Source organism: Aplidium turbinatum, chromosome 10, assembly GCF_918807975.1.
Source record: "Aplidium turbinatum chromosome 10, kaAplTurb1.1, whole genome shotgun sequence".
Classification (NCBI taxonomy): Eukaryota; Metazoa; Chordata; class Ascidiacea; order Aplousobranchia; family Polyclinidae; genus Aplidium; species Aplidium turbinatum.
In genome coordinates this window covers 16,135,594-16,160,963 of record NC_137481.1, presented here as the reverse complement: position 1 = coordinate 16,160,963, position 25,370 = coordinate 16,135,594, and the positions used below count along the sequence as shown (strand labels likewise).

The window sequence follows — 25,370 nt, the reverse complement described above, 5'->3', positions numbered from 1 at the left end:
CACACACAGCTGTCAGTGGGACGGCGACACTCCTGGGCATGATTGAATGGCGAGGAGTGACCGGGACACGAGATTTTCACTATTGATTTGTATATTGACTTATTTTAATTGAGTAGCACTGAACTACATAATTCAACAAGAACACTAAGAGAAAAAAAGAACAAATAACAATTCCACCACTAGAACTCAGTAAAATGCGCTGCCGTCCTACATGGTTTGCTTGACTTCAGAAATTAAGATTTCTTCTGAGTAAAACTGAATACTAAGTAACAAAAGTGAGTCAGGAATCATGGTTATAGTTGCTTAAGAAAGATCCTAGTCTTGATTGGGAAAGCGCTACTGTGAGCATTGCAAACGCTGTACACAACCACACAATGTAACATAACGGCAAATCTACGTGTCCATGAACCACTAGTTAGAATGCGATTAGGCATTCTTCCAAAAATCCATTGCTTACAATTGTTTAAATTTCTAAGCGAGACGCAGGATTGCACTAAAAGCCCGCGGTATTTGTACAAATCAAGTGGATTCCAGCGCACGTGTTGTCTGAGAGAGTGCCCCGGCGCCACACTAATGCCTTAAGCTCTTCAATTCATTAATCATTTAAGCTCTCCAGAAGCTTTCCTGTCCGAGGATGAAGACTTCCGCAAACAATCAAGACATTTACCAGCTCGGTTGCCGAGTGGTTTCGCCTTCGGCTCTGGTAGATCTGAGATCGATTCCAGGTCGGGTCAAACCGAAGACTTTAAAAACGGTACCGATTGTGTTCTATCCTGCATAGCGCAGTGAGAATTAGTCGGGTAATAATGTGATAACATCGTAAACCTGATATAAATTAAAAATGAGCTCTGTCGCTAAAAGACCTTAGCTGTTGTAGAGCGACAATAAATAAAACCATAACATTATTATTATTAATCAAGACATTTACGTTGTGACAAACCCGTGTTGTGCAGTGGACCAGTTTAAGATAGGCATTATTTAACCAACCAGCAGCTGACGAATACAGAAAAGAAGGAACAGAAGAAGAAAAAATGACATGTATTCTCATTTTGCGCGAACCGGTATCGGCCTGGAGGTCGCCAATCTCTTGAGAAAGATTGATAAAAGGTAGGTTTCCTTCAACCGAATCAAATTACGTCCTTTTGGATAAGCCAATATTAATTTTTGTAGTTTTTCGTAGTTTTGCAGAAGTAACTGTGATGGTTTTACAACTTATTCCTTACTCATACACGGAGTTTAATTGGGCGATGTAATTTTATTTCAATTCAACAGCAAAAACAAAGACAGAAATTGAATACTACGAAACAATAGAACAACGCGTAGAATTGGGTAGCTAAAACTTTCAGGCACATTACATCTAGTATTAGGCTAGGTGTACTTCAAATCCTTTTAAGACACCTTCGTAAAGTAAGATTTGAGGCGCAGACATCAAACTTACATTTAGAATAGAAACGTTTTTAATGACTCGGCCTGAAGAATAACACATTTTTGGTAAGCAATGAAAAGTTGAAACTCACTTTCCAAAACACAAAAAAGTTAATATCGTGAGATGTAGTCTTTGTCACGTGAATACAAACTGCAAAGGAAGTCATTTTTCAAGGATTTGGTACAGGGATATCTTGACACTTTGGTAGTAGACTACAGAAAGTACGAACACAACATTAGGCTATAAACGAACAATATCACACTCAAAAAAGAAATTACAACTACAATTGGTAAACAAAAAAGCATTGTATGATTTACACAAAAAGCTATGACAGAACTTGTCTCTATTATTAGCAGAACACATAGTTTGTTCCATCAGTCTTCGTACAACAAGCCCTTCTTAGGATGTCGGGTTACAGATGGATGTGGCAGCTCCAGCACTGTTCATGGTGCAAGTGCACGTCTGCCATGTTTTAGCGGCGGTTCCAGCTGCAATATGTCGACTCAGCTTCAAAGCGAAGTCGTTCTGGCCCTAAACAGAAGCATCGAAATTTTAAAAGTAATTAAATATAGTAAGTGAAATTTTTTAAGGCGTGTACAAAAAAAGAAGTTTGAATTTTTGCAAATGTTTAATTTTGTTTACTGACGTAGGCTGCATAGCTGATTGGTGAAGAGCCATTGGTTCGGCGTTCGAAAAGCTGCCGGTTCGACATCGCTTATTAAGGGCATGTAGATTTATCTTTGTCAAGACACTTAAAGGCATACTATCGATTGCGAGTGGCTCCCCTTTGACGATAGCTCTTGATTTCTCTCATGATTATGAGCAGCAAGCTGCTCTAGAGAGAAATGCCTAAGGCCCTTCTAAGGGCTATGGCCTGCTGAATTACACTGAACGTAGGCTACAAACGTAAACTGCCAAAAATTATCCAGTTTTAGGTTTGGAGACAATGTTATCAATTTACCACATAGCTTTACTTCCCTTTTTCAAACTGAATTATAATACCGTCACGCAGGTTATCGTTTATAACAGAACTGTGAAACTAAAACGTGTAATGTACGTACCATAAGCCTGGCATCCCATACAGATCCTCCTGTGGCAGTTGCAAGTGGAACACACAAGTCATCCTTATTTTGTCTTATGGATGAGCTGCTTCCGACCGCATTGGCATGGGAGAAGGCATTGGTACTATCGTATCCGTATATCTAAATTTAATTTAAATCTTTTATGCTTTCTTAAGAAGAACAGAAAGATAAACTTAGGCCAGGAGCAAAATGATTGCATGCTTTGGTCAATCAGGGAAAAAATATTTAGTTTTCGTAAAGTAACTTCAGATGGCAAGGTCAAGGAGTAGTTCAATAAGCTTAGTCAGTTTATATGTATAGATAGCTGTATATAACAATAGCATACAATACGAAATGGCCTACCAGTCTAGAGCTAGTTTTGGATGAGATATGCTGCGTTGGTACGTGATGGAAAAGAATTCCTTGCTGGCGCAGTTGAAGTTCAACGTTGCCATACAGGGTCTGAAATAAAAAATAAAAAATTATGAAAAAAAATTTTGCAATCTTAGCCGCATACTTTTACCACAATAGGCAATATACATTATTAGTAGGTTATCCATATTTTCTGTTTGAAACTACCTTTGATTCAGTGCGACATTGATCGCAAGGTAGATGTACAATTATTGGTTTGGCTCCAGCTCGGAATGGCAGTTGAGCTGCATATGATAAAGCTCCAATTGCATCAGCGTGGATTTGTTCAGTACTCAGTGGCAATCGTTTCAATGCTTTCATGAGCTCGTTCTGTTCACACAAACAAAACGTTTGTTGTCAGATGGTAAAGAAACAAGTTTAAAGCATTTTAAAAACTAAAGTATGTTTTCAATCACTCACAAGTTTCGCTTTCTGGGGTAAATAGAATTTCGAAACTGAGAAATTTTTTCAACACTAAACAAAATTTTAGATTAAGACCGCTTTTTGATGATATCGTTTTCACAAACTTAAGATTAAAATGAACTTTCGGTAAAGCTAAAATTTATGCTTCAGCTTGGACATAACAGATCAAACCAACATTATACTTGACTGGCTGTTTTGACATTTATTCTATCTTGATACAAGGTCGATTATCTCTTGAAGGAAAAAATTGTGAAGTTGTTTGTAATATTTATGTAGTTTGTACATTCTTAGTAGCCTACCCTATGTTAAACGTTAAATAGCATATATGACAAAAATGATGATGTTCACCTTTCTTTCAGCAAACATCTGTCCCTTGACAGTGAACGTGTGAGGCATAGCATGTGCTCCGGGGCCTCCATACCCAACAACGTGGAACCTGTTCTTTTTCAATTTTGCGTTGTTGAGCTGGCTGATCAGTTTCTTGGAAAATTTGCGCAACGAGTTTGAAAAGCTTCCGCTGAAAAAGCATAACAACAAAATTTAATATACATCAAGCATTGCAAAAAAACAAAGCAAGTAAGACTAAATAGGAAAATCATAAGAAAAGCTTTCCGATTGTTATAAAGAATGTCATTTGTGGCATTTGTCATTTATGACAAGGGATATATAGCTTAAAGTAACATTGCCTACTAAATTAATTCAATGCACAGTTGTGGAAGACTTTCTTAGTGATACTAAATTTATCCGCCATTTACCTCTTGCAGCTTCCTTGTTCAATGACAAACACTACATCAAGGCCAGAAATGCGAGAACTATGAGGTTGCGTAGCATCAAATGCATTTCCATTCGTGTCCGAACAGATCACGCATTCCTCGGGTATTGACACAGCAGCTCCCAATAGGTTGCATCGGTAGGCGTAAGCATGCACAGCAGCACATTTTTTGGTCTAAATAGAAACGATATCAAATTAATACGTTGGAGGTTGCTTTAACCATTTGTGTACCACACAGAACAACCAACGAACCGTTTCATCACTATCGCACATATCGTCTCGGCAAATGTTCATAAACTCTTCAGGATCCACAAGTGGGAAGCATGATCGCATTGGCGAGTTTGAATCTTTGAAAATAGCAGAACAAGCTTCTGAAACCCTGTTGCTACTACATGGTTGATAGGTATTGCCGGCGGAACAAAGAGATCCAGAAACCTGAAACAAAATATTCACAGAAACATTAAAAATTACACAATCTCATTAACAGTTTTTAAACGAAGAAATATCCTGCTACAAATCATAAGGTATGAAAATGCTAAGAAGCACGAAATAGTGTGGCTAACACCTTACCTCCCAGGAAGATGCAAGACCAGCAGAAGTGTCGACGATTTCATGGGATGGAGTCTTAAAGTCATCCATAGGTTCGTTGTTGTAAACACCAGAAAGACCAGCTGTAGCACCAAAGTAATAAGGTGAAACATCGACAGTACAAAGTTCCTTGGTGAAATCGCAAGCCACGTCAAGATCACCCTCTGGTCGGCGAACATGAATCACATTTCCTTCAAGCATGACTGAAAGCTAAACACAAGACAGGCATTAAAATACAACTACAAACGATGTACCGTAGTAATTCTACAAATGTGTAAAGTCAAACCCTGAGTCAAACCCAACAAAAAGTTTTCAAAAAGTTGAAAGACCATGAAATAGATTAGACCACATGTAATTCAATTATCCTTCACTAAAGTATAAAGAGATTTTCAGTAACTATTGGCCTACCAGGTTCAAGTCCAATGGAAGTTGTTTGTTTCGGCCATTGCTTCTCACTTTGTAGTCGCTAGAAATCACAACATGTCGGTTGCCCACTATCACTTCAATGGAATTAAGTGAACGCCTATTAGATGGATCGGCGTAAGACACCGAAACCGTGAAATTTCCATCGCGGAGATCCGAGGCCAGAATGTGACTAGTAGCACATCCACTGCTGAAGCCAAAGTGCTTTTTGTCAAAGGTACTGAAGTGACGGAAGCCGGATACGAACGAATGACCCTAAAAATATCATAAAATTGTAGTTATAAAAGCTGTTGTGCAGCAATAGTGTATCTACACACATTAACTTAAATGACATTCAAAAACATGAACTGATGATGCTTGTGAAGTTACAAGCATATTAAATCTATTGTACCTTGAACGGAGGTAAGAGTTCGTCTCGTGGCATATAAACCACGGCTTGCGCTCTGTAGTAGTGGTTAGTGAAAGAATACACAACGTTGACAGCATCGTCTATCTTGATGGCCAATGCACTTTGAGCAACCCATTTCTTCACGTCACTGAATGTTGGCATCGGAGTGAAATGATCAACCTGCAATATGCATTTGAGTTAACATGTGAAGGGCAAAAAGATTTAATATGACCGTATATGATTACTGATTAGTGTTTTTACATTTAGATTGTTCGTGTAAGCTGCAGTAGGCTATGGGTAGCCTAATATAGGCTGCTAAACTAAAGCCTAACAACATAGTTTATGTAGTTAAAACAGTCAGAGTGATTGAATACTACTGTACTAGAAGCGGATCTATAAAAATATATAGCCGATGGAGGGCACTAAAGTTCTGACAAACCACAAAATTATAAGAATAAACAATGCAAAAGTTGAGGTTAAAAAGCGCAATTTTAATTCGGGGTCTGAGGGCAGACCGTCATAAAGTTTTGACACTTTATTTTGTTTTGCATTGTTTTCTCGTTTTGAGATGCAAGTGATTTAGTATCAGCCTTGGATCCGCTACTGTCTGTAACTAAATAAACAACGAAAGCTTATTTGGAAGCTTATTTGCAATACCTTGAATTGAAGAGGGATGTTGAATATCAGCTCAGTTTCAGTGACGACCAAAAGTTCCGACAGTGGCTTTCGAGCAGCGATCAACGATGCTTCTCCATTTTCAATCATGAATTTAGCCATGTTTTGTATGGCGTCTTCAACCAGTTCGATAAACAGTTCGCCGGCGTTGAATTTGCTGAGTTGAACAACTAAAGGTTGTAGTCTCCGTTCCACATCGCGATTGACTCTACGCAGGGCAGCTCCGTAATATTCATCACGAAGGTCGGTGAAAGGTCGAAGAAGCATCGCTTTCAAGTTGTCGATTTGATTTAACAACGATGTGATGGTATCACGTACTAGGTTTTCCAATGCTGATCCTGCTTGATCGAGATTGTCGCTGGTAGAGAGTGTGTAAGTTGATAAAAGTCTAAGTGTCATGTCACGCAAGGCATTGACTTTGACAATTGCAATATCCACTTTTTGGTTCACTCCGGCAGACTCGCTTCCGGTCACAACGGTCTTTAGTGACTGCAAGAAGTCGATAAGGTTGTCGGCTAACCAATTCACTTTGCGAGATATTTCTTTGTCATATTCGGCTATAGCTTTCTGTAAAAATTTGACGATGGCTGGATTGGCTTTGAGTTTAAGCTGGATAAGCTGTTCATCCGCAAGTCTTACGGTGGCACGTGCAACCTCTGCATCACGTTGGAAATTTTTCTCAGTTTGTACAATGATATTCGATTCGGTGTTTCCGGCCTCAAGTATCATATGCAATGTATATGTTGCATCTCCAACGAGTTCATAACCGATGTACATGTCAAAACCTCGAGCAGTTGGTTCGTATCCTTTCACCATTCTTACTTGTGTGCTGGTTGCTTCAGATAGCATCCGTTGCACCAATCGGCGTGCCTGCATTATAACTTGAGTAAGATCTCCTCTTAAGTCAATTGGACTCATGCGGGGCGAGTCAAGATGCAGCTCAATAATGTTTGTTTGTTTCTGGAAAAAGAGTCGAATTGCCCAGGTCTTAACTTCCTCAACAGAATAATCTTTGACCACAGCATCAAAGCCCAAGTTAGAGGCAGAATTAACACCTCCAACAACTAATTCTCCGTTGATGTCACGTTCAGGATATTGCATACTAAATGTCATAACTTTATCCAATCCATTGTCATTTGTTGCGATGTTTAATCTTGTGGTGATGTCGTCATTGGCTTCTTCGGGGCCAAATTTCACGTTTGTGGTCATTTCAAAAGGCACGTCTCGGTTGTTAACACGATAATGACTGGTTACTTTAAATGGATGTGCCATTCGATCGTTATTGTAGGCGATGGTAAACCTCGAGCCCTTGCTTCTCATCAAAATAGCTAAGCTGTATTCGCTTTGTCTGGGTAATGACATTCCAAAAAGAACTAAATCCAATGGATGACTGATGCTAACACTTCCATCCAACCTTGTTGATTTTTTGGAAAAGATATATTGGCTTGTGCTTGCAACTTGATACGCTTTTTGGTCAATAATAAGTGTGCTGCTAAATGCTGGCGCCGATTGCCTGTCATCAGATTCAGACTTGAACCATGTGGACATTGAAGCGGTTCGGAACTTCAACCAATGAGACAGAGGACCAGAAACGACATCCACGCTGATAGATTTATTGACCCGGTCACTGTCTCCAGCAGATCTTATTCCAAACTGACCACTCATCACGGGATGGCTATCAATTTGCAAGCTGCTTCTTCCGCTTTTTTCCATTTCGGTATTTTGGAATAACCCTTCGAGAGACAAATAACTGTATGGAATGTTTGGTATCAATGCTTGTTTCCATAGCAAATCAAAAGAAGCTCCATTTTCTCTAGCAATCAAATTTTTCCTCAAAACAACAACTTCTTTTTCTTGAGATGTCATACGCCAGTCACTTCTGTACGTACCTGTGGAGCCAATCGACATGTCGCCAATAGTGGTGAATTGCGATGGAAAGAAAGAAGAGGTGGTTTGTTTAATATCTACTGTGAGGTAGTGAGATCCAAAAGCCTGAGGTAAAACTCCAGTATAAGAGACGTTTAAACCACGTTCAATCAAGTTTGTGTTAGAGTTAATTCCAAAATTCAAAGCATCGTTTGGCGTGTACTGCAAGAAGACGTTGCCCATATAATCGTAAACACCAAAAATCGCGGATGGTTGTGTGATATGAATAGAATTATAAATGTTTATTCCGACATTTTTAGACTTAAGGCTGACACCTAAGCTGTCTTGATTTGTATTCCACTGCAGGGTCATGTCTCGTGTCATGTAGCCCTCTGAGTCGGTAGCTCTTGAGCACGTGACTGTCACAACTGGGCATGATGTAAGCCAAGGTTGAACCAAAGTAAAAGAGGATTTATTGGGACCGTATGCACCACCAAGTGAAAATTCAGCATCGTCAAACCAGGAACCAAAGTCGCCAATGTACGTCTCCTCATTTTTGTCCCACGTAGAGTTGTATTTCATAAGAATGTTAAAAGGAAGTACCGGACTGGAAGATTGAATATTTACTCCAACCAAGAAATCTATATCAGTGGAGATAGGGCTTACAAAACCATTAAAATCGATTCGCTGTGGATTGTTGTTATCAACAAGAGACATTACCAATGTCGAGTTTCCAGTGCCAGATTCAAACATTTTCAAGGTACTCACAAAGTGCAGATCAACACCAAAAGGTTGACATATGATTCTTGTATCAACCGACTTGATAGGTGTGGTAGAGTATGTGCCAGTAATTGAAAGCAGAATTTCTTGAGCCAAATTTCGGATTTTCATGTCAAAAGTGGTTGGACCAGCTTCAAATATGACAATGTCGCGTTTGTTAGCAATGACATTGCCACTAGCTGCAGATGGAGTATAGCTAAATGACGAAGTAATTTCCTCTGGTACATTCATATCTTGAAGAAAGTCAATACGCTTGTATACGAAAGACATTTCTGACAAAATGCTGTCGGACGCTTTTCCAAACGTGAAGTCGAAAGACACGCGTTTGCGACCATACACTACTACCGCATGTACGCTTTCCGTGTCGTAATTGGCAGTAACCTGTATCTTCTTTGGTAAGCCAGATATTGTATTTTTATTTGTTGAGGAAAACTCAAACTTGCCTTCTGTGCCTGGAGCATTGCGAGCAACAATTAAACCGCTGCTCAAGGTTTTACTTCCCATTACATAGTTAAATGCAATCATTTGTCCAGAAAGACTAGCTTCGCTGTATGGTTCTGAAATCCAGGTAGCTGTGCTATTTCCTTCTTCATTGCTGATTTCTGAATTGAATCGTGCATGGTAGCCTGCAGAAGTGACTGATGCATTGTATGAGATGTCAAATTGAGTCCCATACAAATGATTGACGAAATGCGTAACAAGGTTGTTGTTGGTATAATGATAGTGCCACAAGAATAGAGTATTTCCATTTTGTTGAATGCTGATTGTCGTCGTTTTTAGAAGCTTTGACATGTTGTAGGTGTAATCCACTTTGTAACCTTGATTGTTATAATGATCGGCATACGCTACTTCGTATGTCTGGGTGTTGAATGTCAATTTGTAATTTTCAATTTCTTTTTTATCATCAGTTACTACAGTGCCGTTGAGTTGAAATATGTTGTCATTAAGAGTATAAGCGTGTTTTTCTTCCACCTTGTTATATCCTATCGCTTTTTTCCACGCAGGGATATTGTGTTCAAAGACATAATCAGCACATCCATTTTGTTTTGTTCCTGCTGTTGATCCAGTATATGTTACCCTGTTACTGTTGTATTCTAGAACAATTCTTGAGTTTGTATTTGCACCAGAGGAAAAGTCTGCAGTGGTAGTTACTTCTGACAAAAGATGAGTGGGAACACCATACTTCACCAGTATTGGGAGTGATTGATTAGCAGCAGCCAAAAGATACAGTCTGAAGGGATGGAATTGCAACTTATGACTGAACTTGAAATGTATTGGCAAATCGTCAAAAGAACTCACTATTTCATAAGTCTTTAACGCATCATTTTCACTTCGAATAAACGAAATCTCTGATTCTATTGGAAATCCAAGATCGTTTAGTTCTTTGAGGTTTGCGTGTAACCGGACTGTGGGATTACGAGGATCAAGGGAAATGGTTGCCACAAAGTTCTCATTACGTAACAATTCGTCGTTGTTTCTGTCAGTGATTGTAAAAATCCGCGACATTCTTAAAACATTCTCTCGCAAACCTATTGAAACTTCTCCAAAATAAGCTTCGTTTCGAGTGCCATCCTGAAGGGTCACGTCAAAGGCAGAACTATAAAGTTCAGATGATAGGTGTCCTCTCCATTCAAACGAATATGTCATGCGTTGATTGTCTACCAAGACGTTGGCTTCACCCCTCAGTATATTTCGATCAGGGAAAACTGTCACTTCCGCTTGACCATTTTGTATTGATCTCGGAATACCATATGCAACAAGTTCAGGAATGTTATGCGAAGCACCAAGAGCGAAGGTTACTTGATACTGTTCACGAAAATCAGGCTGAACGCTTGACATGAAGTGAGCTTCTCTTTGTGTTGGAGCAGCTTGAGTTCCATCTAACATTAGTTTATATATTCCCTTCTTTTTGGAACCTAGAATTGATCCAGACATACTGCGAGAATGACCATTGTAGGTGTGATCATAAGAAACCTCCAGAACTGCACGTTTTGCTTTTACTGTAGGTAATAAGCTAGCTGCTCCATTGTAGTCATGGTTTTCCAATCCATTGATATTCAAAATGGTTTCGTATGCTTTACCAATATTTCGTGCTTTTGCCAATACTGCAAGATTTGGAGGCATAAAGTTCATAGCTTCTACATTGTGTTGGATTTCCATTGACCCTCCGTACCACTTATCATTGCCAAGAACGATTTCTGCACCAACACTTACAAATGACTGGTCTGCACTTACGTACACTGTAGCATTTTTATGCTCAACGCTACCAGAGATGTCAACAACGATTTCAGCAGGAATAGGGCATGTGGTGTCAAGAGTGTGGGACAACTGAGCACGAATGTGATTACTGTTTGCAGTAACACCTAAGGTGACATGTTGGTTTCTTTCATTTCTGGTAAACTCAACACTCGCACTTCCAGATGAGTCGGTGAAAGATGCTGACACAGACATGTGCTTTGGAATATACGGTTCAGCTTCAGGAATGTTGTGTGTCAAGGATGCAAATGGCTGGTTTATGTTTAATTCAGTACCTATGCTTCTTTCGATGTCGTCAACAGTCAAGTGTATAGAGCCGCTGAGAGGATGCATACTTCCCTTGACCGATAAAGTAACGTTCCTTGGTACGAGCTTACTTTGCAGCACATTTTGGTGGAACGAAGCAAACCTTCCTCGTTTGTTTAAGATACCACTTACACGGCGCTCTAAGCCATCAACAGACACAAATAACTCTCCACTTATAGGTTCCAGACTGCCTTTAGATTGAAAGACAATGTCTCTTGCTGAAAATAACCTATCTAATTCTGGAATGGTATGCTGCAAGCGACCACGCATGTTAGCTCTGTCAAAAGATGCACGTGCTGTTCGATCAAGTCCGTCAATTTTAACCAAAATTCCACAGCTTAGTGGAGAAGAAGAGCCACTGACCGAAACTTCCATGCTGTTGGGAAGTGGCAATTCAGGTATGCTGTGTAATACACTTAACAACATATTTTCTGGATCAGCTGTTCCACTAATAGTACGTTCAGTTTGATCAATTTTTAGGGTAATAGAACCTTGAAACGGATTGGTTGATCCAGAAATTCCTACACTGGTAGATCGTGGAAATGGGAGAAAATCAAAGTCATGTTTTAGCTTGAACTGAAGAGAATTAAAGTCTACTTGCGAGGTCAACGACTTAGTTTCTTGTTCTTGGCGGATGGAAAGTGTGACATTTGGTCTCGGAGAAGAATTAATGCTTGCTGCGAGGCCAAAACTTCCTGGAATGTAAGAAAGCAATTCTGGAATATCATGATCAATATCTACAGAGAAACCGCCTAAAAGCATATTTTGTCGAACTGTTGCAGAGCGAGTTACATCATCAAGCAACGTAGAGGTAACATGAAAGCCATCTTCAAGTTTTGAGTATCCAACTGACATGCTGCGTTTTTGTCCATCAACTATTGCATCGACAGCCAAATAGTAGTCAGGTGTTAGACGATAACTTCCACGAAGAATGATGTCATTTGGTATCAACGATTCCTCAAACTGATGGGTAAAGTGAAGTTCTCCTTGATTTTCGTTCAAGTTTCCAGAGAAATGGATCTGTCTCTTAATTCCGTCAATAGCCACAGAAAGCGTGGCATCATCATCAGATTTTGACAACACGATATGAACATTGTGTGGCGAAAGCGACCAGGTATGTGAAAATGTTAGCTCTGCTCCGGTGGTTTTATCAGTAGCGAATTGTAGGTCGGTAGTTTTGTCCCCATACTGAGTTTTTATCCTGGCCAAAATGTCATCTTCCCATTCAGAGGAAACTGATCCATAAATTGTGTGTACATTGTAAGAGCCGAGATAAACATTATCTTGAAGAAGTTCAAAGCTTGTCGATAACGCATTGCTTTCTTTGAGGTACATGGCTTTCATGGAATGAGTGAGAAACAATTCATCCAAGCTCATGTTTGCTTGAGCAAGTAATGATTGGACTGTCTTTTCAAAAAGCAGGTTAAGATTTCCTGACAATGGCACTTGTTCTCTGTATTCATCAAAATTGTGAGTGTAACTCAACCTTCCGTAAACTGCATTATCAGTCACACTGCATCCACTTCCCAAAGTGATTTCATTTCTTTGCTTGCCCTGCCTAACGTTGATTGTCAGTGAGCGTTGGTTTCCTTCGGCATCAGCAGCGTAAACAGCGTCTGCTCTCATTTTCTTAGGGATATATTTTTTCCAACTTTTTTGAGAATGGATTAACTCGACATATCCAGATTGGCCCTCAATGTCTATTCCAGTTTTAAAACCAAGTGTGAAAGTTGGTTTTCCTTCGCGTGCCAATCTGACGTAGGATGCAATTCCTGAGCTAATGCTTCCATTTGCGTACAAATTCATGCTGATAGGAAATTTTTCGTCTTCGATGAATTGCTGTGTGTTTTCTACTCTAACAGAGCCAGACCTACCTTCGCGGCTTAGAGTGCCAGTGACTGTGGTGTGAAGTTTTACTTCTCTATTAAAAGTTACTGAAAGATCCAATACATTACTATCAGTCAGGCTTACATCGTATCGAGAGTACCGAGGAAGCCGGTTTGTATCTATGTTTTGAGTAATTGTAACCGATCCAGCATAAAGGGTTCGTCCGTATTTATCGGAGTCGTATCGGATTGTCATTCGTTTTCGCCCGTTTATGATTCTTATATTAAATTGATTGTCGTATGAGCTTGTAAATGTCATTCTAAGGCTTCGGGGGAAGACATCATCTGTAGTAATATTGTGATGGTGATTGTATGTGACTGATGGCGCTTCACCCAAGTTCCACCCCACGGTTGCATGTCCTATTTTAATCATCTCACCCCATATATAACGGATTTCAAGCTCAGCATCATGGTCCGAATATGGAACTCCAATTTCTGCTCCAATTCTTTTAGGAATGCCAAGGGTCTCCACAACTAAATCGAAATTGTGGTTGCAAAGAATCTGAAGGTGATTTCGCTCTCCGTGATAGTCAAATTTGAAGCCAATGCTCTTCTTGGAAGTGTCATAAACAACTCCTAAATCAAAGTCTAACATACTTCGTTTTCGGAAAGTAATAGCCATATTTCCTGGAATACCAAATTTGTATATTCTTGTTGCATTGTGTGAGAAAGCAAGAGTGAAAGAGTTGTCTGTTGGGTTGGAATTGATAGTTGCTGAAGCAACTTCTGTTTTATCATCGAGAGCTAGGGACATGACCAAAGACTTGTGGAAAACGTGAGAAGATCCAATAGATCCAGATGCTGCAATTTCATAACGTACTTTGTTGGGTAAGAACGATATCTGAAAATCGTGTGATCCGGCAAAAATTACATTATAGCTAAATATCTGCATATCGATGGAAAGATTTATGTGATTTTCAACCTCATACTGTTCTCCTGTGTCTTCATTAATCAACGTGCGGAAGATGGTGCTGGAAGTAGAAGATTCGCCAGAAAGACTGCCTCCCAGAACGCTGTATCCAATGTTGGTATTTGCTCGTGTTCTCATTGGTAAGCCAAGCCAGTACAACGCCATTATGTTATGATTTAATGCTGTGTTAATTTCAACTTGAGATTCTTCAGGGTGACTTATCATCGAACCAGACACATCAACTCGATAATTATCGTCATTCGCTTCCACAAGACCATTACCGGTAATGCTTTTCCTTTGATCATCTACACTGGGTGATGCGGATACTTCAACAACAAAATGACGGAATACACCAAGTTCTTCCAACTTAGCAATGCTATGATCCATCTCAAAACGCAGGGAATATTGAGCGGTGTGCATCCTGGTCATTGTGCTGATACGTTGAACCTTGTTGTTGATGGTTGTTTCAAGAGAACTTTGGAATCCATATTGCTGTGGAGTGATGGAAAAATCGCTCAAGACATTTTCTGGAACTCCCCACTGAGTCAGTTGAGGTTCATCATGACGCATTAGTGCAGAGATTGTTCTTGTTTCACTGTTTGGTTCCTTGGCATACGATAAGGAAACCTTTATCATTCTTTGCGGCTGTTCGTTTATGGTGTATTGATCCAAGATAGATATTGATGAAAAAAGGTCTACCTCAATTTCCATGCGAGATGTAAAGTCTGGTGTGATTTCCCATACATTATCAGAATATGAGTCAAGCGATACATATGTATTTGACTCTTCTTCCCACGTCACAATTCCCTCATATCGAATGAAATAATCATTGTAATGACTAGAAAATGAAAATTCATATGCATTTGGAGCGGAAATAGTCATTCTTACTTCAGATGGAATATTTGGCATTGCTTCATTCTCGTATAGGTTTTGACTCATATGTGTGCTGATTAGACCCTGACTCCAATCAAAATTGTAACCTGCAGAAGCTCTTCGAACATGTCGGTTTTGTGTAATAGAAAGATTTACCGTAGATTGAGTAGCTGATCGTTGAATTTCGATATCGAAATGACCTGCAATCGCAGAGCAGTTGGAAAAATATCGAATAGATATAACTTTAGGTGTTTCTGACAAAGAGCCAGTTGTGACGGTGCCTTCATAGCGTATAGTAAATCCAAAGATGGGTTGTTCAGCTTTATACCAACTCAAGCTAGTGCCAATCTCCTGGGGTATGCTTACTCTGCGTAGATATTCACAGCGGTGAAAAAATGAAAGATTTGCTTCATCTGATTGCCAGTTCAACAAAAATTCCGCTTTAGTGTTCGAATCAACCTGCATCGACCACCTCATATCAAAAGCACTTAATGAACCTCCGATTGAACCTTCTCCGTTTATCTGTGGAACCCATACCTCAGCTGTCAAAAATTCTCGTACTTGGTGCTGCAATTTTGCGCTGACTGAGAATTCATCATCGTTAAAGTACATCAGCTCAGCATTGAATGGTGAGTTTCGACCCATTGTCGACACTAGCCAGATTCCCTTGCCATTATCAGATGCACGATTGCCCCATTGCAAAGTAGCCTCAATGGATCTTGGCACAAGCGCTAAAAGATTAGCATCATTGTGTGACCAAGACAGCTCTAATGAAGACTCACTGGGTTTTGAAATACTAAACGTGATTGTTTTGGGGGAGAATTGGGTGTAAGTCATTGTTACATCAAGGCCATTGGATGTCTTGATTGTTGTAAACCGAACGTTTTCTGGGTAAGTTTCTGTGTCAAACCTTTGAGTGACCTGGCCTTCATACCTTGCCATATCTTGACTAAGACGAATTGTTGCTGACAGCTTTTCTACGTTACCTTGTGCGTGAGATACCGTCAACCTGTCCCCATCAGAAAGAGTGTTATGCGAAGTCAGAGTTGTAGTGACAGAGTTGGAAAGCGTGTCACGTATTCCTTGTCGAAGGTTTAACACCAGATTTGTCAAGCCAGACGAATCGTCTTGAACTTCATATCGGTACGAAGCTGTGACCCCGACCATTTCATTGTCATTGTAAACGCAAAAAGCACTTACTGCATTCATTGAAAGCGCGGTTCTGATTTCAGCACTTGCAATTACATTACTAACCGCAACGTCTGGAATATCGTTTATAAACGACAAAGTGACATTGTTGAAACTTTCTTCATTGATTGTGCCTTGGCGTTTACTTGCATTGAGTTCAATGTATCGGCGTGTTCCGGAGCTATCTTTAAAGTCAAGTCTTGCCAGTCGTTTGGTGTTCTCATACCTGTTCTCAAAGTCAAGCGATGCTTTCAAGTATCTGTCTGGCTGATGTTCAATTAAAAAGCTGCTTTCAAACCCACCTTGTTGACTTCCCTCATGTCTTAGATTTAAATTGATTGGATTGTTGTATGTCGATTCCATGCTGTTCTCCCACGAATAACCAGAAGGTGTTAGGAATTGAAACATACTTCGGGCAGTGAGAAGGTTTGTGCCAAGATCATCCTGTACGTTAATGGTGATGCTCTTTCTATCTGCTAAGTTCTCAATGTCACATTCTCCATTCATTGTCAGACCTCGGGAGGTACCAACTCCAAACTCCCCACGGAGAGCATATACGTTACGTCTTGTTTCTTCAATGGTGTCATGCGCCCTGAGATTTCCCCATGGAGTTGGGATTTCCACCCGGAGCTCTTTGTTTATAAGGCCATTTGCCGGTGTGCTGTCTTGGACAAAGAAATGTATTCCGTATGACCCTATCATTAGATTTGAATCAACTAATGATGAACTGTAACGGTGGTTTAAGTTGGCGATTTGAGATATTTTGAAGGGAGGAATTTCGATATTTACGTTGGCTTCCACTTCTGTCGTTTCATCGATGTTGTACGTTAATGTTTGGTTGACCAAAAGAAAGTTGGTGTTGTCTTCGTGTCCTGAATGCCTGCCTAGCCCAACCTTGATGAAGGATTCTACCTGACCTGGACCATTTATATAGGAAAAGAGCATGTGATGGTTGAATTTGGGATATTGGGTCATGGTCAATTTCTGTTCACCCTTCCAATAGGTTCTCGTGGGCGAAGAGCGATCTTGACGTTTGTGGAGAAGGCGGATGCTGAAATATCAAATGGCTTGCTTTACGTCACTTTAAAGTTGCAATGCAAAATTGTTATGTGGTACAAATTATTCAACTTACTCATTTTTTGAAATTATAGGTCATCTTGTTAATGTCATAAATCTAAAAGTGACATAGAGATTTCGTTAATGACGAAAGTAATGGCAAATCCATTAAAACACCAGAATGGTGCATGCTTTCACACCAATTAGAAAAACAAAGTGATTAATTTACGTTTGCGCTCGCATTCCACGGAATTCGTATTCCAGTCCAAAAGTAAACACATCGACTTGCGGCTTAATATCCATATTGAATAACACGCCAGTGTCAATGTATCCAGGAACTGTGAGTTGACCGTTGCCTCTGTAGCGTAGTCGGTTGCTATTGGTGGCACTGGTATCTTCCAAAGAGCCTAATACAAGCAAAATAGCAAATGTTTTGTTATTTCATTGCCGAGAAGTTTTATGTAAAACTAATCCTGGTTTATAGTTGCTCGAACTTGAACCTTGTGTCGTTTAGTTACCACCATTTTTGTTTATTTAAAAGTTGTTTCTTGAGCAAAAATAAAAGCCACATGGAAATTATGCAAATGGTGCCTTTGTTCAACTAACAACAATAGAGCTAAAAGTGCAAATAAAAATTAACTCATAGCTCAATGGCTCAATGTTTTGACAACTGGGCTAGTTTTATCTTTCGCTTTAAAATTTAACTGAAGAAACCTTCTCGGTTGAAGTTTAGCACAATAATATAACTACAGAATGTAGTTTTAACAAACGTTTACTGCACCGCGAGTTTAGTTCCTGCGCTTTGAGTTTCATGTAACTGGTTAGATAACATCGCTTGTTTTTGTCACATAAAAAATAATTATTATTGCCAAAGCATTGGTGTTGTCAACAATTGTGTGTCAAAGCAAGCAAATCAAGTTTTGGAGGTAATATCGCACAAGAAGAAGTGAGCAGCAGTAAGTTATTTTCTAGCTTCAACTCACCAGTAACTACCACGGAATCTTCCAGAAGGTTTTCTATTTCGAGCCGACCGGATATGTGTGATGAAGGATTGAGTGCAGCAGTGGCAGTAGCAGAGACATTCTTTGACGGTGTTTGGAACAAAGTAGATGCTGACCATCGTATTTCTCCTCCGTCATAGACTTTGTGCATTCTTGCCTGTAAATAAATTGTATATTTTGCGTTGTTCTTTATTAGGCCACTGACATATTACAGCATAGTTTGAAATTTGTTTCTATTTAGAGCCAGTGCTGTAGGCCTAACTTCGCATCTTACAATGATGCTATTTTTTTGCTCTGACGATTTTTGTCAAAATTTATCATACGGTACGACGGTGTGGACCCATTCACCGGGGCGTCATAAGATATTTAATGCAACTTATCATTGCACAACAACGAATATTCATTGTCTCGTTTGATATAGGGAATTAGAATCAAATACAGCCTAATACTAAATAGTTAAAGATGATATTTAAAAATTCATAAAGGTGCTAAGACATTGACTAAATGGAGGTTGACCTGAATCGAAAACCTCTCACCTGAATTCTGCTTTGCTCTCCATTCTTTACGTACGTAAGTTCGACGTGCTTACGCAATGGCTCATCCTCAATTAAACCTGAAAGTATTATAAATCGCAATTTACTTTTGACCTTTACCTTGCTGGTAAGAAAATCAATTTTAATAATAATAAAGCTGAAGTAACATTACACCTCTACTGGCTGTAACAAAAATAAACCTACTCTTCTAGAAAGTTACAGCACTAAAGCACAATTGATATCCTTAAAGAGTTCGTTAGTAAACAAATATTATGAAAGCGATTAGAACAAATCATTTACAAATTTGCAATTTTTATCCGATGAAACAATTAGCTAACCTCGGAGTAAGATGTTGGTTTCTGGACTTTGCATTGTGACACCAAATCGCATTTCTTGGATGTTATAAGAAGCCCGGATGTTAGTCTCGCGATTGACAATCGAGCCTGGAGTGTCGAGTCTTAAAGTGGTTTGGAGTTCTGATGGATAGATGGCGCCCTGCGTATATCAATTTGCTTTATGTTGCTCGACTTAGAGTGACTTTGTCTCAGAATTGACAATATATGAACTATCTTACATTGTATTGCGTGCTGAAGGTTCCTTCAAGAAGGTAGTGATCCAAAAGATTGTCTGTTTTCTCCGTGTAAGCCGACATGGTAACTGGTCCAGACATGGGAAACACAGCTGCGTTCTTGAAAACAAAATTGTAAAGTTAGGACATCAACAAATGTGAATAACTCCACACCTATTTCCCGCACTCATTAATTTCCATCTATACAGTATACAGTTTTTCTTTGTTACGGTAACAACAGCACATAGAATACTATTTTGATAAGATCATGATAAGATGCTAAGTGAGGTTCTAATACTTAAAATTGCGGTAAATAAAAAATAAATAGGCGAATAAAACGGTACAGTGAAAGTGGCTTAAATTTTAATAAACCGGAAGGCAGCCAAAATGGGTCCATTGTTGTAGGTTACAGTTTATGTCCATAAACCACGTTTTTGAAATATATTCTTGGTTTTAGTCGGTTTCTTCATATAAATTTTCAGGGATATCGCATCTCGTTCTCCCTGTCAGTTACCACCACACTCATAGCCTGTGGGCCCTATGCTAGCTACAACAAAAAAAGGCAAGCAGACTTACCGGCGGGCTTGCAACGCATAGTCGTTGACCTATGTATCCTTCAGAGCAGTCGATGTTGTTGCTTTCTTGTTCCGTGCCGATGTCAATTTCTTCTTCACCATTGAGCTTCATAAGCTTGTGGCTATTTAGAAAAGCGATTGTAAATTAATGTGGGAGATATGTATGACGTTTGTGTTAAAAACTGTCCGAAAGACCACGTGACACTAAATTTCTCCTAAAATTTAAACTTGGCCATACAAAGCAATACACTAACTAATAAAAAGACAGAATACGATCAAAAGGAAAAGCTCCAATTAACGCGTTAAGCCTGTTGTGAAAATAAAACGTGAAATTAAAAAAACACTTTTAATCTTGAATTTCTAAGCTTGCATGTAGAATATCAATTTTTGCTTACTTGAAGCTAAAGAAGGTGTTACGTTGGTAGGGAGCATCAATCTTGACTTCAACAGACTGGCTGTTGGTGATGGATACTCGACCCCCGATAGTCCATGAGGTAACGGCTGATGATTCCGTCGCAATACCAGTCTTTGTTACAGTGGCGTCAACACTCATTGACCCAGTAACTAAAACAACCGCTCTAAAAGGAAAGAGAAATAATTAATCTCCAAAGGGTATACAAGCAATAAAAGATTTTCCAAATCTACATAACTTGATAAGGTCAAATATAGTTGCTTGTCACCTAAAAAACTTAACAGCCTGTTTCATCCTAATTGGGATCATCAAAAGGTTCTTATTCAAGTAGAATTCTATATTCCAGTAGTGTAGCCTATAGGCCTATTCCAGATTCTGTTTGAATAAGAACTTTTTGATGATCTCATTCAAGAAGAAACAGGCTGTAAAGGTTTTTAGATGACCAGCAACTATATTTGATATACTGCGGTTCGTTTTGCTAGGTGTTTGCTTGGTAGTAAGCACGTTTTGTAGTGTTGGTAGTATTGATTGCTGAACTCGATAAGGTTATTCTTAGGACTTCGACTTTACCTTGGATTGAGGGAGCCTATAACTCCAAGATTTCTGGGGTACGTAAATAAACCAGCAATGTCTAAGTTGCCGTTGGCGTTCACGTCGATGCTGGCAGAACCATTGAAAGCGATTGTAAGTGGAAGACCAGCCCCGGTGGGAAGAACATGAGCACTGTTCATGAGCATGGTGTCGTCGTGATAGTTGTAGTCACCACCCTGCAAACATAATAGCAATAGTACGGGTTACATTGTTCAAACTGAAGTTGCACCATTGCAAATTATCATGCCACAGGAGAGCTCAACTTCAACTCACCGAAAAATACTTGCAATAACTTGTCCAATTGTAACACTAGCAAGCTAACAGTGCAACAGGTAGCCTGAAAATTTGTGAAAACTAGTTCGTGAAAGTCAGTGTGAGGATTATCTTACCATAGCTAGTTGAGTGAAGATAGAGTTTATGTCCACTCCTGCCATCTTTTCCTGCATACTTCTGGTATTCTGATAATACATTTCATTGCCGAAGACTCGGAGGTACCAGTTAGCATTTGGTGTTGTTTCAGAATTCAAGTTGGCTTTGTACTGAAATGCAAAATATCGTAAACAAAACAATGTAATGTGATGAAACATATATATAATTAAAATAACATAAAAAACGGTGGTTAAATGTGTATTGCTTTAATTTAGTTAACACGTTCTATCTACACTACAGCATAGTGGAGTCTTTATTATTGTTCCAAACTTACTTATGTGTCAATTCATAATAAACCATAGACTTAAAATGGAAACTTAATAAGAAAAAAAAGTAATTTACTTCATTTCGAAGCTCCATCAATCGAGCGTTGTCTGTCTCCCTGGAATTTCTTCGTGATTCTTCATCACCTTCCGTTTGGTCTTCATCATCCTCATCGTCATCAGACGACATAAACAACTCGCTGAGGGGATTGCTTTTGAAAAAGTTGTCAGAAGCGAGAGCGGTTTGAACCAACTTTTCGACTCCCTCAACACGGCCTCCAATCTGAAGGGAAAAGTTTAAGATGCGATGAATAAGAAAACAATTATTTACGTTTTGGCAGCACTTCACCGATAAAGCATTTCGCTTTAAAAGGGACTTTCAGCAATGTTCTAATCAACGGTAAGAAAATTCATTCCACTTTAAATGACTAAGGATATCATACTTAATCACTTAGAAATCCGCCGATTTATTGTAAACACATTCCAGAATCTTTCTTGTTTCAATGCTGTCTCGATTAACCTACTTTCGCAATGCTGCAAAGCGGCAGTAAACCATTCTTGCTGGCAAGCGTTTGCAAGAAACTGTTTGGCGTCAATAAATATTTAACTCGATAATGACTTTGTATGGAATTTCTAATAAGAAAAACAAATCTTTTGACATGTTTGGTTTATAGAAAATCCCATGACTCTTTCTCACACTTCCATACCTGGTTAAATATTAATTGTTTTTATGTTGATTGCTCTAAGCGTTTAGTGGCTGATCAAAAGGTTAGATTTTATAACTTCTGCAATCAATGTAAAACACTGGCGTTCCTATGTGTTAGCTAAAAGCTTTAACAAACACTAAAGATGTCATTTTGTTGCAGCTTACCTCCAGCAAATTAACAGCTTGTCCAAAAACATCGACCGATAAGTCAAGTTCAGCGCTACGAGGCACAAACGACTTTGGCGACCATACCACGCTGCTCTCCACTGTTGCTCCCGCGTTAAGAGCCTCTGTTTAATCAATGTATGACGTACAAACTTAAGAAACAACATATAGATTTTTCAAAACAGTGGCTGATCCAAGAGGGGGGATTACCCCCTAAAACACAGAAAAATGACTATTCACGGTATATTTGCAAGGTTAAATTAATGTAGGCTTCCACATCATTGTGTTTTGTTGATATCACTCCTCCCCCTGAGGCTACTAGCTGAATCCGCCGCTGTTTCAAAATTGAACAATATCATTTGATTTATAAGCGATTTTTCAAGTAAAACTTTTGCCAAAGTCAAGCATACTCCATGTTAGTAGGGTAGGGTATACTTGTCGACAAACTTGCAGGAATTAATACAAAAAATATCACTCTAAGTTATTCTTCTGCATTCACCGTACACAGGTTACCTGAGAAAAGAGAAGCCTCGTAGAATCTTGAATATTTTCTCGGGTCAAGGTCGTGTTTCTTTGCAAATTCTGTTTCCAAGAGCATCGGCTTGATGTAACCTTTCAGTGGGTCGTTGGACTCGAGCAGTTCGTTAACGTGACTCCAAATGAAGCTGGAAACTAAAACAAAACGAGATAAGTTTGAAACAGGTAGTATAATTAACAATATACTGTAAGTAACAATTAGGCTACCACGTTTTGTAAAATTTAGTCATCACGTGCATTTTATTTTAAACTTCTGCGTTGTTTTTTACTCAGACAGATTGTTTTTTTTTACATAACGGCGAATATTAAAATAATAAAGTGTAAAAAATGAATCAATTTTAATCAATCCGTCGAATACTTATAAAAGGTAAGAAAAGCAATGATTAGTATAAAGTTTCTTGTTCTTGAATTTTAGTCAAAAAGATTTATTAGACAAATTAACGACGCCGTGTTTTATCATTTAATAATTGAGGAGCTGTGCAGTCACTATTGATTTTACCTTGTTGGATGGGCTCATCATCAAGTAAGATAACAATTTGTTGAATGAGGCTAGGAGTCGGGCATTTCATCACGGATAGGTAAGACGCAATCCGAATCTCAGAATCTTGTTGAATGTCGAAAACAATACGGCTGAGAGCTGATCTCTATAAATCCAAGTTAAACCCACTTTATGGTGATGTTAAAACGAATGGTTTACCACTAAAAGATTTGGATGCATTTCAGTACAAACGCTAAGCTCGTGTTTAAGAAGGATCTTTCAAGGTACTTCAATAAAGCTTAAGAAATGTTTCTCGTTAAAAATCTAACGTATGCAGACAAAAGTCTATAATTATGTTGGGATTTGCGTTCAACAAAAAGTAATATGTATCCCCAACAAGCAAATAAGAAGTTTGGAGCCCAGATAGGAAAAGTTTGCTTTCTTGTACCAAAGACAGGCATGACGCAACAATACAATAACAATACAACAAATACAACGTATAGTCAGTTAGTTATAGTTACCTTCAAGAAGTTGAAATTTATTGCATTTTTATAAATATTTTTAGATTCCTGATGAGGGCTTAAGTTAAGCCGAAAACGCTTGACTGTTAAAACTAATTGTAAATATGTAAAATATATTGCTAAAATGCTCCACCCTGTCTCTGGTACAAGACAGGAAAAGCTGTATACTATAAAAACTTAATGTTTTTATTGTATAGGCCTAAACTTCTAACATTTGTCTTCGATAACATCATTAACATAAATAATATAATTTACTTCCACAAAAAAAGAAAAGAACGGGGCATACGTCGGTGTTGCAAGGCATTCGTCGGAATGACTGCACTGCTGCAATCCTCGTTTCCATGTCGTTGGTCTCTTCTTGGCTGCAAGCTGTCAGAGTATTGATCGCAGTTGTTCGTCCAGCATTTCCCAAGGCTCGAAGAGACAGCAGTATCTATTGATAAAAAAAGCTATAACATATTTTCTACTGATGATGCATTTTTGTAAAAAAATGAAACCGCGTTGTTTCTAGAATGTCGTTCTTTAGGTCTTAAGGAAAGAGTTTACGTGATCAAGATAAACTTTCGGAAATAGATTCCGTTTTATTGACATTAGTTTAATATTCAATCACTATCATTTTAAAAACATTTTATAAAATTGTGCAACATGCCAGTGACGTAGCCAGAAAGAAACTTTTAGGGGGTGCAAAAGCAACTGTTGAGGGGGAAACAAACGTCATTCAACATGAGTTACAATGGTATTAAAACATATATATTTAGGGAAAGGCAAGATAAAAGTTTGGTGAGATGCAATTTCCCCTTAATCCCCCGTGGCTACGTCCCTGCAACATGCATCCTAACTTCACATACATTCTGTTTCTGGTCTGGGTTGTTCGTTCTGCAGTTGACACCGAGTTTTCCTTCGAAGACTTCAAGGGCTCTTCTCACCACAGGTTCAGTCAAGCAGTTGGCAGAAGACTTGGTACAGAGCCGGTGGAGCATTGTACCGGCAGTGAGGTAAGATTGCTCAATAAGGCGGCCAGATTGAACAACATCCTAAAAAGCAAAGAAGTGAAAATTGATACAAACAACTTTCTAACCGTCACAACCACTACTAAAACGGTTATTCATACAATTTCAATCATTAGCCAAAAGCAACATCACGGTAATATTAATGTGTATTTTTATGTAACGCTATGTAAATCACAGATACCGTATCTATGCGTTTTTCTCAGGGCTTTGCAAAGCAGAGAGTGTCGACGCAGCCGTATAAAGGCACAACCTGCTAAATTATAAATTGCCGTGTGGTAGTCTGAAACCAACTA

The 25,370-nt window shown here is 39.0% G+C and overlaps 1 protein-coding gene across 1 annotated transcript in view; it reads right to left on the bottom strand.

The window, feature by feature from the left end:
- Nucleotides 1-1,235: 1,235 nt before the first annotated feature.
- Nucleotides 1,236-25,370, bottom strand: part of LOC145778059 (uncharacterized) — a 31,798-nt gene continuing 7,663 nt past the window's right edge. The window contains exons 10-35 of the mRNA XM_082589462.1: nucleotides 24,916-25,101; nucleotides 24,354-24,500; nucleotides 23,568-23,712; nucleotides 23,045-23,203; nucleotides 22,532-22,656; nucleotides 21,740-21,943; nucleotides 21,358-21,507; nucleotides 20,948-21,144; nucleotides 20,361-20,543; nucleotides 19,967-20,087; nucleotides 19,397-19,510; nucleotides 19,161-19,317; nucleotides 18,826-18,902; nucleotides 18,272-18,446; nucleotides 17,518-17,695; nucleotides 6,150-17,283; nucleotides 5,496-5,672; nucleotides 5,090-5,359; nucleotides 4,664-4,891; nucleotides 4,346-4,528; nucleotides 4,077-4,267; nucleotides 3,670-3,838; nucleotides 3,067-3,228; nucleotides 2,851-2,949; nucleotides 2,488-2,628; nucleotides 1,236-1,957 (exon numbers count right to left, since the gene is read on the bottom strand). Coding sequence (XP_082445588.1) covers nucleotides 1,826-1,957; nucleotides 2,488-2,628; nucleotides 2,851-2,949; nucleotides 3,067-3,228; nucleotides 3,670-3,838; nucleotides 4,077-4,267; nucleotides 4,346-4,528; nucleotides 4,664-4,891; nucleotides 5,090-5,359; nucleotides 5,496-5,672; nucleotides 6,150-17,283; nucleotides 17,518-17,695; nucleotides 18,272-18,446; nucleotides 18,826-18,902; nucleotides 19,161-19,317; nucleotides 19,397-19,510; nucleotides 19,967-20,087; nucleotides 20,361-20,543; nucleotides 20,948-21,144; nucleotides 21,358-21,507; nucleotides 21,740-21,943; nucleotides 22,532-22,656; nucleotides 23,045-23,203; nucleotides 23,568-23,712; nucleotides 24,354-24,500; nucleotides 24,916-25,101 — 15,204 coding nt within the window. The 3' untranslated portion in view covers nucleotides 1,236-1,825. The remainder of the gene's footprint in view (nucleotides 1,958-2,487; nucleotides 2,629-2,850; nucleotides 2,950-3,066; nucleotides 3,229-3,669; nucleotides 3,839-4,076; nucleotides 4,268-4,345; nucleotides 4,529-4,663; nucleotides 4,892-5,089; nucleotides 5,360-5,495; nucleotides 5,673-6,149; nucleotides 17,284-17,517; nucleotides 17,696-18,271; nucleotides 18,447-18,825; nucleotides 18,903-19,160; nucleotides 19,318-19,396; nucleotides 19,511-19,966; nucleotides 20,088-20,360; nucleotides 20,544-20,947; nucleotides 21,145-21,357; nucleotides 21,508-21,739; nucleotides 21,944-22,531; nucleotides 22,657-23,044; nucleotides 23,204-23,567; nucleotides 23,713-24,353; nucleotides 24,501-24,915; nucleotides 25,102-25,370) is intronic.